Source organism: Lytechinus pictus, chromosome 4 (genome assembly GCF_037042905.1).
Source record: "Lytechinus pictus isolate F3 Inbred chromosome 4, Lp3.0, whole genome shotgun sequence".
Taxonomy (NCBI): Eukaryota; Metazoa; Echinodermata; class Echinoidea; order Temnopleuroida; family Toxopneustidae; genus Lytechinus; species Lytechinus pictus.
The window spans coordinates 10,032,354-10,045,931 of record NC_087248.1 but is presented as its reverse complement, the minus strand read 5'-3'; the positions used below and the strand labels follow the sequence as shown (position 1 = coordinate 10,045,931).

The 13,578-nt window shown below is 34.8% G+C and overlaps 1 protein-coding gene across 1 annotated transcript; it reads left to right on the top strand.

The window, feature by feature from the left end:
• Positions 1–1,426: 1,426 nt before the first annotated feature.
• Positions 1,427–10,922, top strand: LOC135153953 (uncharacterized). Its single transcript, XM_064098909.1, has 2 exons — positions 1,427–1,533; positions 5,443–10,922. Exons 1-2 carry the CDS (start codon positions 1,435–1,437, stop codon positions 6,394–6,396), a joined length of 1,053 nt encoding a protein of 350 aa, XP_063954979.1. The 5' UTR covers positions 1,427–1,434; the 3' UTR covers positions 6,397–10,922.
• Positions 10,923–13,578: the final 2,656 nt, after the last annotated feature.

Below are 13,578 nucleotides of genomic sequence, written 5' to 3'. Positions count from 1 at the left end.
GGGTAAAATCTTTATATCAATTTCTGCCGTCACCTCCATTATAGGCAACTTCTCCCGCTTTTCAGCTCATTACTAAACAACCATAATTTTGGGGCAAACATTTTCCTAATCTAAAAAGAGGAAGGTATAAAATTCGTGTCGTAGTAAATAAAAAAGTACAATATTTTTTTATCAAACTCTATTAAACTTCATGTCGATCATTTCCTTGCACATCATAGAGATACTATGCTGCACATTCATCTCCTGTCCTTTCTTGCACCCTCAGTTTGAAATTTTGAATGACACTTAAGTTTCCTTATCATTCAAAATGAAGCGCTTCAGGATAAGTCAAACAAATAATTACATCATCATTTTTTATATCATTTCAATAAATCACAGAAGTTTAAACTTTTGCACACTATTTTCCTTGTAATGAAGTTCAATAATCTTAGAAAATCAATTGAATTAGAGCCGATGGGGTATTAGAGATATCTGCATTTGATGAAACGTCCGCCCTTTGAAATTTCACAGATTCATTGCTCTGCGCTGGGAGGAATATCTTCCTCCCGGTATATACACTTCTTCTCCTCTGTTTTGCGAGTTAAAGATAGGCACTGTCGCTAAATTGTTTGGAATCAAATCTGATCTTTCCAAGGGAAGTTTTCAATATATCTTAGAGAATACCCTTTTCTTGGGACCTTTTTCTTTGCAAAAAAATTATAAAACGCGTTAGCTTCCGCGCTTCGCGCGGGGTTATTATTATTTTAATTTTTTCCATTGTATTCTTTTTTTTGTGCGTTCACTATCACTTTTGAAAACAAGGTTCAAAATCACAATAGAATCAACTGAATTGGAGCTGATATAGGTACTAGAGACAAGAGAAACGGCTCCTTTTCATTTCAATTTATGAAACACCGAAAGCTTCGCGCTTCGCGAAGGAGGGGGAAACTCCCCCTCCCTGCACCTACCCCCTATAGGGAGCGCACATCGCGCGCTCTTTAAGTGTTGGCACGCTTTGCGTGCATTTACCGCCCCCTAGGCCCTCCAAACTGAAATCCTGGCTACGCGGTTGGATTTTCGACACCACAAATTATATTTCCTTTGCCGGGTGTAGGTGAGTTTTGAAGAATGGCAATATAAACATCTTCATACCAAGAATGTAACGCGTTTTATTCTATGCCTGAGGCTAATTATGTAAAATGTCGCCAAAAATATGTCATTTAAATCTGCCCGATAAATAATTTTAAATTTCAGTGAAAAGTTTGATACAAAGGTGGACATTAAAAACAGCCTCCTATAGGGTTAACAATAATTGAGTGCAAGCATTTTATCAACCCCTAATATTTTCTAACTTGCTAGATATTAAGTTTATACACACACTTCATTTCGCAACACTGACTATTCTTGAATGATAATGACTCTATTTCTTTCCTTTCCTTTCAGTATGACCCTGTTATGATTTATCGATCAAGCAGACATAGGAGGAAAGCTCAGTTGTTGAAAAACGGTATAAGGCAACAGGACATACTAAATTTTTCATCATCCGGTTGTACAGTAAGTATAACAATAAAAGTTGTTTCATTTCATTTCATTTAAGATTTTTGATGAATTCACCAACAGCAACTGTATACCTAGATTAAATGATAAAACATATCAAATCAAGTTATTTGATAAGTTTCCGACGAAAATAGGATAACAGGGACAAATTTATTCATAGAGATTTAACGTGACGACGATAAGATTCTTACACGATTGATTGGAGCCATTCTGGAAAAAAGAGGCCTATATTAACTTCTGGAGACATTTTGGAGTGAAATTTAAGAGCCGGGCTACTTCACACAATTCAAATGTGCTGAATCTGATTAGACCGGTTCCCAAGTTAATTTCCATATTTTGACCACCTAATTTGCATAAACACTTGACTGCCATATTGACCATTTGTTATTTTTAGTAGTCGCTTTCATTATCATGGATCATGTGGATCATGCAAATCCTGCAAACATGATTCTACATCATTCGTGAAAAGTTGTTTTTATTTATGATTAATTAATAATAGACTCGATGATTAATAATAGACAATAGACTCGATCGATCTTGCCTCGCCTGTGTTGGTGTGACTAGCACGCATAAATGCATGTAATGAACGTCGCGAGTATATTACACTTTTCTATCGCGACGCTCATTACATGCATTTATGCGTGCTAGTCACACCAACCATGGACCTACTAGTAGGTCCATGCACCAACAAAGGCGAGGCAAGACCGATCGTATGGCAAGCCGTTTTAGCATTATTCCTATTTCTTGATATCAAGAATTACCATTGCTTAACTACACAGAACCATTTCTTGATATCAAGAATTGAAATGAATTCTTGATATCAAGAAATAGGATCATAAATGATAAAACGGCTTGCCATATACGATCGAGTCTGTTGTACTCTTTTGTAAGGCAAGCCGGCGAACGCATTGAAGTCGGTATCACTAGGGAGTGTGACTAGTCATGCTAGTGACGGATTTTATTTTTGGTGTTATTTTATCGCAATATCGAATACATTTAGAGGTTTTTTCCCTATATTAAGCAAGTTAAGACATTAATACTGTCATGAAGCATATCAATGTTCTCGTTAATATATTCTCTTTCGTGTTGAATGCTGGTATTTTGCATTAATTGTTGATATTAATGACAAAATAGAAAGATATCAATGCACGTGCAAAATTTTGCCTAAAAACATGGAAATTTTGGTATAAATTCTTATATTTTTCATCTAATCTCTTACAAATTCCAGTTGCTAAGAAATCATGCGGGGAGCGGGCCTTTGCTCATGCAGGGCCTAGCCTGTGGAATTCTCTCCCACACAGTGTGAAAACCCAGACTTCAGTGACCACCTTCAAGGGCAACCTGCTTGAAAACATACCTGTATAAAAGTGTTTTTTTGATAGACATTGACTTATTGTTCAGACATGTATCATATGTAAATAGTTTTGTTGTTCTGCCCTAAAGCGCACTGGGGCGGCATTCTGAGGTCATTTTATCTTTAAAATATTTCATTTTATCTCTTAAAATGAACTTGGTAGTCTGAGATGACATTTTATCTCTCAGATAAAATTTTAAATTTTATCTTGCGTATAAATTTTATTTTGCGTATCTACAGATGATACGCAACAGAGCAGTGCCTGCGTAGACATACCCATCGCGTATCTGACCATTGCAACACATACCGTGTTTACACTCATACCGTGTTTACACTTAATCGGCATTTGGTTCTGAACCAAATGCCGATGCAGAATTGGCATTTGGATTGCGTTTACACGTTGTTACAGCTCGCGGTTCAGAACCGCGAGCCGATGCAAAAATCTGAAATGTTACGCATACCTACAATATACGTCATAATAAAGACAACGCTGGATCAGTGCGCTTACAATTACGTCTCAATGGTAAAGTAAATGAAATGCGCACAAATTGCCGATGCAGAATCGGCTTTCTGTTTACACGTAGTAAAAAAGCCGATTCTGCATCGGCTCGCGGTTCAGAACCTACTACTTTGGTGGTGCAAATTGCCGGTTCTGAACCGCGAGCCGATGCAAGTTACTCGCGTTTACACGCTATGAAAAAGTCGATGCTGCATCGGCTCGCGGTTCAGAACCGCGAGCCGATTCAAATGCCGATTAAGTGTAAACACGGTAACAGATGATGTGCTTGCGCCCATGTTACTTTGAAGAAAAAAATAAAATAAACTTAAAAGAGGGTAGGGGCTATTTTATCTCCGCGACGTTGATTTCATCATTATTTCTAGATGAATTAACTCTACATGTTGACATGAAAATAAAGAAAAGTTATATATTTATTGAGAATAACACCTTTACGTTATTCCTGTACAATCAGGAAGTATTTCATAAGACTTTTCTTGACTAATATTGTCTTTGAAATCATGCTTGAAAAGATGCAATATAATTCGAAAAAAAGAAATTAGAGTATTGTCATTTTTTAAAAAGAAATCTCTGTATAGACGCGCAAACGTATAGTGCAAGCGTTTTTTAAGTCAATAATTTGACGCAATCTCACTCCTTTGCCACACCTCCTGGCAGAATGAATTTCAATTGGTTGAGTGATATGAGAGAGCTATAAAAGCGCGTTTGTAATTGGATATTGATTAAAAAATAGGTGTGTCTTACAGACATAAAATGAAGATAAAGTTGTTCTCAGAATACCAATTCGGAGAGATTTTAAGGGTATTTTATCTCATTGATTTTAACGGAGATAAAATATTTTATTTTATCTGAGATAAAATGGATCTCAGAATACCACCCCTGAGCATAAAATCAAGATGGAAAGTGCGCTATATAAATCTTATGTATTATTATTATTATTATTAAGAAATATTAACCGGACTGTCCAGAAAACGATTGCAATCGATTTCTACTAACTAAATCATTGTGAAATACGTATATTTTAAACATTTTCCATTGTTTGTGCAAAAATATGAAAATAATCGATTTTCATGAAAAATCCAAGATGGCCGACCAAAATGGGGTCCTCTGGGCCTTCCGTACAGGATATGACCCGGCAGCACCACATTTTCTTGACCACTGATATCATGCCAACATGTTGGGACCATCAAACCTTATGTACCTGATCAGCTGAATAAACTCCCTGAGCCCACGGATTAATCCGTGTGTTGTGCATGTGTACCATGTGAACAGTAAGTCTGCGCAGGAACTCTCACTTCGCTTATCTGCGCAGTCATGTACCTTTGCAGTTCTGCATGGAATGACCAACATCCTTATCATCTTTAAAGCATGTATTACATAAAAAACTTCAAAAATGAAGTAAAAATGGTGCAAAATATGCAAAATTTCAAGCATTGAATATAAATGCCTAAAATGCAGTCTAACTCATCGCCCCTACTCCGAAGGAGATATATATCACATCAATCTGAAAATTATGGGCTGCGGATTATCTTCCCCTCTAATTTAGATGAGATTTTCGCACTCTGCACTTTAGATAGAAGAAAATAAGAAAAAAAAATTCTCAAGAAATTCATCCTCAAAATGATCAGTCAAAATTCAGATATACCCGAGACATTGGTTCTCCGTTATCATGGTTATGTATCTTTAGGAGATATTCTTGTTTTTTACCTTTATCAAAATATGGTATGAGATAGGTATTCACTATATTGTAGATAATAATGTTCCTACTTGCAAAGATAAAGAGGTTTAGAAAATTTATGCATACTATTGTCGGCTCTCCCGTATATTTTTTAACGTCTTCTTCATAATCTCTCCTTGGAATAACCGATTTCCTGAAATTCCAGTCGATCTTGTAGTGTTAAAAAAGGATGTGTATGTATCCAGTGTAGGCCTATTCTTGTTTTTCTCTTTTAAGAAGTTATATATCTAATGATCTAAAGATCATTAGGAATCTAAAGATCTAAAGAATATATCTAATTATCTCATTTTACTTCAGAATGGCCTGGTATCGCGGGTCTCGTTCTCGTCATGGAGATTTCCTCTACTTATTTTGGGGGTCATGATTGCACGTGTCACTTTATCAACCCAGTTTCTTGCTACCAAGCCGATTCAAACTCTCAACCTGATCCAAGGTACCAATGCTTCAATCAAGTTTGATCATCTCGAGTACCTTCCAGGAGCGGCTCCTCATTACACATTGAGGTATCGATCTGAGGAGCCATCATTTTGTTGTAGGTTCAGTGTTCACATTTCCCTCACCAATGAAGGCCTCACGGAAGGTCAAAAAAGCAGGTTCTCTGTAGAAGGTATTCCCATAAATAATACTTTCTCTGTTATCCTGAACATTAATAATGTGTCTGTTGAAGATGGTGGAAGTATTGAATTGGTTTACATTTTGCTGCAATACAAAACACATGTCTCCGTGAAAACCCGCGTGAAAAGAACGGCAGAAATCAATGTGATTAATCCACCTGCAGTAGCCGAATGTCATTTCGTCAGAATAATAGCATACGCGCATCATATTGTGCGATGCCAATCTCCTGCAGAAAATGGTAGGGTAACTATCAGTTGTTACCAAGCATTGTCCAAAATTCCATTAATAGCCGTCTACACGGACAACGAAGATATGATAAGGGTAATATTCTTGGCTCAATTTGATGATCAACTTCAATGTTGTTCTCATCATATATCAGACAACGTTACACAGGAGACATGCGACCAATCAATCTTGCGCCATACCAAACACATCACCACACCCCGCACCACACCTGTCTCACACAACTCCATCCTCCCAATTACCAAGAGCCCATTGCACATTGAGCATGATCTGACTACTGAAGCCTTTCGGCCTACCAGCTCAGCAGATCAAAATGAATTGTCAGGTTGGATGCCACTGTACCTACAAGTAATTATTGTAGTGTGCATCAGCCTTTTCAATATCCTGAAATAAATTTTGAAAGATAGAGACAATAGGAAAAAGGATCGGGGTTCTTGTGCATAGAAATTCTTGTCTACTAAGTTTGAAAAGTTTTTTTGCAATTAAATGCAAACACTGTTCTTCAGTTTTCGACCATGTTTTCATTTACACTTATATTTTTGAATTCCATGTGTGTCTATTTCTTTTTCCATTGTTTTGTGCTATATTTTGTATATATTTTAGAACAGGTTATGTAAATTTTATTACCTTTGGGAATAACCCTGATAGGCCTTTGGCCACCACATTATGATTCCAAACTGAATATGTTTCATTTTAATGTTTTTTTTTATTGTATATATCTATTTGCATATGAATTTGTACTTGTGTTTTTAATCAGAGGTGGAAATAAAATTGAATTGAATTGAAATTGAATTTTTCTAAAATAAAATCTTACTATGAGTTGGAAAAATTATATCTGAAAGAAAAGAAATTGATAAAAAGGTGTTCATCTTTTACTTTATTACATTTAGTCTCTCAGATATCATTCTCCGTAAAATATAATATTTGTCATTAATGGATTATTTTTCCTTTGCGCTTTGATTTGTCTTTTTTTATACAAATTAATGTTATGACAATTTCATGTAATATTGCACATATTTAAACTTTGTATACTGTGTTAACTATTCAGTAATGTACTGTTGAAAAGTATGTATTATATTGATTTTCAATGAAGGACCTTTGTGGAAGGGAAAAAAAGAGAAAAAATGTACTACTAAACACATCTTTCTCAAATTTCAAATTCTATACACATAATCACAAATATACGTACAACTAGCAAAATATCGCCCCCAGTAAAGAGTTTTCAAAATATATAGCCCTATGTTAGGCATTGGTATATGTATATTATATAGGCCTTCATAGAGGGTAAATTAAAGGAAGTAAATTGAAAGAGGCACATGTCTTTGTGTCTCTGTATGCACAAATATTTGCATACAGTTAGTTGATTCTGGATTTGATAAGTTTGTTAACAAAGTAAAGAAATATCGATTTTGTCCGAAAAGTGGCATATTTTTTTAGACAAAGCTGTCATTTTCCAATCTTTAAGAAATAAAATCACTGTATGAGGAAGAGAATATAGTAAAGTTGATAAGCACAGTGTGTTTCACCACAGTCGTCCATTTAAAGAGATGCTGTGCTAGGTACATTTATGAATCATTTAAAGTAGATACAGAACCCAATAAGAAATTGATGTATAGTGCTACAGTTAAGGTGAAGCCACAAAAACCTTTAAAAAACAAAAACCGTTCCCCATAAGAAGTGCAAGTGGAAAATATGTTGTAAATGAGTGAAGCATTGCCATGATTTATTATATATGGGGCTAATGTTGTTTGAAATTGAATATTAAAAATCTTGCATCAGTTAAGTGCTTAAGCTTTTTGAAGAAAAACAAAATGTTAAAATTTCATGTGTTACATGTATTACAATTACCCAGTGTTGTATGGGCAATTGTGACACTTGACCTGTTGTTTTCAAATGATAATAGCTTCTAAATTGATTGTTTAACTTAATCCAACCCTATTCGTATGTCAAGCCAAGATATTTCGTTTTATTTAGGTTAGAGCAAGTATTTAGCTTATTCAAAGGTGATGATTCAAATTCAGAGTTGTGTTAGATTTGTGTTATAGCGCCACCTTGTGTTGAAGTGCTTTTATAATGTTTTCGCGACGATTGTAGTTCGCCCAAACCCCCGAAGCTACCGCCATTTTGTTTAATCCATTAGAAGCTAAAATAAGCCCTCATTAATATTAATTTCGTACGATGCTCCCTCGTCAACTGTGGTTTTGTACGTGTATTAGACAATACGCACATCAGCGCAATGACAAAGGTCAACTTGGCAAATTCATTAATGTATTCATTTTGTTACGCGCTCGAGACGCGAAGGATTCAGCGAATCAGGCAAGCGCAAATCTGAGACGATACGTTGCGCTCTATAAAGTATCGATATCACAAGCGATATCACTTAAAAACAAAGCATTGTTTGTATTGCGTCTTATAGGCATTTGCTAATTCCAAACGGGAAGATGAAAAGAGTAGATCAAGTCGTGATTAGGTAAAGAGGTCTCTAGTGCTTTTGCCATATCCCTAAATCGTAGTTACCATACTTGTCACGCTTGTAACTCATGATGAAACGGGCCCCAATCTATCATGTTTAATACGTTTCCTGTCCCCTTTATTCTCCAGCATTTCTTACTCTGTTTTTTTTCCATTTAATCATTTTCCCACTCAAAATTCTTTTGTGCCGCCTTTCTCCTACATAAGTAGAGCTCATTTTCAAAAGGGGTTAGGTCCATTTTTCATCAAACTTGATTTTTATGTCTTAATGTATAGATTTTCAGTAGCTATATGAGATGATACCATAGAAAAGTTGAAATTCCTATTAAAAAGTAAACTAATATGGCAAAGAAAAATCACCTTTTTTTCAAAAGGGGTTAGGTCCATTTCAGTTTAGTTGCAAAAGGGGTTAGGTCCACACAGACTTTTTTTGGAAAATAATATCTTAAAAAATATAAAGACACCCCGCACCACACCTGTCTCACACAACTCCATCCTCCCAATTACCAAGAGCCCATTGCACATTGAGCATGATCTGACTACTGAAGCATTTCGGCCTACCAGCTCAGCAGATCAAAATTAATTGTCAGGTTGGATGCCACTGTATACCTACAAGTAATTATTGTAGTGTGCATCAGCCTTTTCAATATCCTGAAATAAATTTTGAAAGATAGAGACAATAGGAAAAAGGATCGGGGTTCTTGTGCATAGAAATTCTTGTCTACTAAGTTTGAAAAGTTTTTTTGCAATTAAATGCAAACACTGTTCTTCAGTTTTCGACCATGTTTTCATTTACACTTATATTTTTGAATTCCATGTGTGTCTATTTCTTTTTCCATTGTTTTGTGCTATATTTTGTATATATTTTAGAACAGGTTATGTAAATTTTATTACCTTTGGGAATAACCCTGATAGGCCTTTGGCCACCACATTATGATTCCAAACTGAATATGTTTCATTTTAATGTTTTTTTTTATTGTATATATCTATTTGCATATGAATTTGTACTTGTGTTTTTAATCAGAGGTGGAAATAAAATTGAATTGAATTGAAATTGAATTTTTCTAAAATAAAATCTTACTATGAGTTGGAAAAATTATATCTGAACGAAAAGAAATTGATAAAAAGGTGTTCATCTTTTACTTTATTACATTTAGTCTCTCAGATATCATTCTCCGTAAAATATAATATTTGTCATTAATGGATTATTTTTCCTTTGCGCTTTGATTTGTCTTTTTTTATACAAATTAATGTTATGACAATTTCATGTAATATTGCACATATTTAAACTTTGTATACTGTGTTAACTATTCAGTAATGTACTGTTGAAAAGTATGTATTATATTGATTTTCAATGAAGGACCTTTGTGGAAGGGTAAAAAAGAGAAAAAATGTACTACTAAACACATCTTTCTCAAATTTCAAATTCTATACACATAATCACAAATATACGTACAACTAGCAAAATATCGCCCCCAGTAAAGAGTTTTCAAAATATATAGCCCTATGTTAGGCATTGGTATATGTATATTATATAGGCCTTCATAGAGGGTAAATTAAAGGAAGTAAATTGAAAGAGGCACATGTCTTTGTGTCTCTGTATGCACAAATATTTGCATACAGTTAGTTGATTCTGGATTTGATAAGTTTGTTAACAAAGTAAAGAAATATCGATTTTGTCCGAAAAGTGGCATATTTTTTTAGACAAAGCTGTCATTTTCCAATCTTTAAGAAATAAAATCACTGTATGAGGAAGAGAATATAGTAAAGTTGATAAGCACAGTGTGTTTCACCACAGTCGTCCATTTAAAGAGATGCTGTGCTAGGTACATTTATGAATCATTTAAAGTAGATACAGAACCCAAAAAGAAATTGATGTATAGTGCTACAGTTAAGGTGAAGCCACAAAAACCTTAAAAAAACAAAAACCGTTCCCCATAAGAAGTGCAAGTGGAAAATATGTTGTAAATGAGTGAAGCATTGCCATGATTTATTATATATGGGGCTAATGTTGTTTGAAATTGAATATTAAAAATCTTGCATCAGTTAAGTGCTTAAGCTTTTTGAAGAAAAACAAAATGTTAAAATTTCATGTGTTACATGTATTACAATTACCCAGTGTTGTATGGGCAATTGTGACACTTGACCTGTTGTTTTCAAATGATAATAGCTTCTAAATTGATTGTTTAACTTAATCCAACCCTATTCGTATGTCAAGCTAAGATATTTCGTTTTATTTAGGTTAGAGCAAGTATTTAGCTTATTCAAAGGTGATGATTCAAATTCAGAGTTGTGTTAGATTTGTGTTATAGCGCCACCTTGTGTTGAAGTGCTTTTATAATGTTTTCGCGACGATTGTAGTTCGCCCTTTGAGTTCGCCCCTTATCGGCGCCGCGTTGGAGACATGAATACTTAATAAAGTAAGGCTCAATTATCACAACTATTGTGAATAAAGCGTTATTGTCGCAGTAAATTTTGTTACAAAATTGTTCCAGGTCTCCTATACCCCTGTCCTTGTCTCTAACCCAATAACATAATTAGCAATCTTTACTCCACTATAACCGTCAAATCTGTCAGTTGTTACCGAAATGTGCATATTGTCCAAAATCCAAAATGCAGGTACATCACGTTATAAGTGCACATTTTGCATGTTTTGGTATTAAAAAATCCTTTCAGGCATAGGTGAAGTAATTAACAAATTGATTGTACAAAAATGTGCCGTAACATAAGAAAGGCACATTTTGGTAAATTGCACATTGCACGGTAATTTACCAAAATGAGCCGTAATATATGACCTCCTTGTGGTAATTTGTATTTTTCAATGCAATGAATGAGTACAGACAACCGAGCAAATAATCCCAGAGTTACCAAAATGTGCCATCAATGTCCTACACATTTTGGTAAATTGACCAAAATGTTCAGTTGCCAAAATGTGTCGTAACAATGTTACGGCATGTTTTGGCTTGGTTTTCCTTTTGTTTATCGTTGTCTAGGGCCCTAGGAACAATTTTTTTTCTGGGGGTGCTGATGTAAATTTGAAAAAAAAAAGTTTTCACTACAAAATGGAAGTCATATTGCTTTCGAGTAGAAATTTGACAAGCAAAAAAAAAAAATTTTCATTACAAAAAGAAGGTCATTTGGTTACATTTTTCCATTTTTACACAACTTCAAGGATACATTGGGGTGCTGTCTGTGGAGAATAATAGGCCCTACACGCAAAACTCCCAAGGACATTTTTGGGGGTGCTGATCACCAAGATATGATGACGATGATGGTGATGATGATTGACGATGATAATTATGACGATGGTGATGATGATTACTACAATTACGATGAAGATGATGATGATGATGATGATGACTATGATGATGATGATGATGATGATGATGACTATGATGATGATGATGACGATGATGATGATGATGATGACGAAGAAGGTGATGACTATGATGATGATGATGACGAAGATGATGACGAAGATAATGATGACTATGATGATGATGACGACGAAGATGATGATGATGCACCGCCTAAAAAACAGTATCCCACAGTGTGAACACACTGCAATATTGTGTTCACTGTATTTTCACAATGTGAAAAACGTGAAAATACTGCTTTTAAGTTATCAATACTGTGAAAATGGGCCAAATCCACAAAGTCCTCAAACTGCAAACACCGTGTTCTCACCATGTTTCTAGCCTATAATCCAGCCTTCGCCTAGATTATAGGCTATGTTCTTTCCGGAAAGGAAATAATGATGATGATGATGAAGATGATAACCGTGGGTTTCACTTTCACTTTCACTTATATATTATCGATTACTTATTAATCAACCACCTATCATTCTTAAAGACCGGCGTTTCACTTTACGAGGTATGATTTATATTTACTATACTTTCATTTCCTGTATCAATATACAGTGCGTCCCAGAAAAAACGAAACCGAGATTTAGCGATGATTTATCATAACTTAATCTCAAATACAATAGACAAATGACCTACCATTGTAGAGCTTAGAATCTCCTCTTTCATCTGAAATTACTTAGATTATGTCACATGTACGCATGAGTGAGAAAAAACAATTTGAAGAGGGGATACCAAAAAGTCATTTGGCGGGCTGTATCTGGGTTTCAAAAAGAAAACCACATTTAAAAAAAGTTCAATATCTGTTCTTTAATTTGATACCTCATTTACAGAAAATGGTCAAGAAATAACAAAGTTCTGGTTATTTGAAAAAAAGGCTTGAATTTCAATAATTTCATAAAATGAAGAGGTTTTACAGGCTAGCGTTCAAACTCACTCGACACTCCGTTTTGTTGACGATTTAAGTCTTTTGTTAACCGTGCGATAGCTTCAGTGGGAAACCGGTGAAAGCACGTTTATTTAATGAAATTATGGAAATACAAGCATTGTTTCGAGGGAACATAACTTTTTTACTTCTTGACCATTTTCTGTGATTAAGGTATCAAATAAAAGAGCAGATATTGAACTTTTTAGGCATGTGATTTTCTTTTTGAAATTCTAATGAGTTTTTGGTACCCTTTCTTCAAATTGTTTTTGCTCACTCATGCGTGAATGAGGAATAATCTAAGTAATATCAGATGAAAGAGGAGATTCTAAGCTTTACATTGGTAGGTCATTTGTCTATTGTATTAATGATTAAGTTATGATAAATCATCGCTAAATCTCGGTTTCGTTTATTCTGGGACGCACTGTATAGGCCTATTCTGTTATTAATTTGCTGATCTCCTGATATAATATTCATATTAAATTCGTTACAAATTGAGAGTTATTACATTAAAACAGCCTTCTATCTGCACATCTCAAAAGGATTGCCAGTAGCTTTCTTCATAGGTTGGATTTTCATTGTAAGAACATGTTGAACGACTTTTCTTCGGCATGTTCGGAAATGTTAAACGTCAGTTTGAGAAGCTAGGGAAATCCTGGAGACGTCCCTTTCAAATCCTTTGTAAAATCCCTTTCGTCGATCCTTTTGCCTCTAGTATTAACACAACTTTAGCTCTGAAGGAAAAAAAAATATGGCACATAGTCGTTTATTAATGATATTAATTGTTGTCATTGGGATTTCAAACGGCCAAATGGT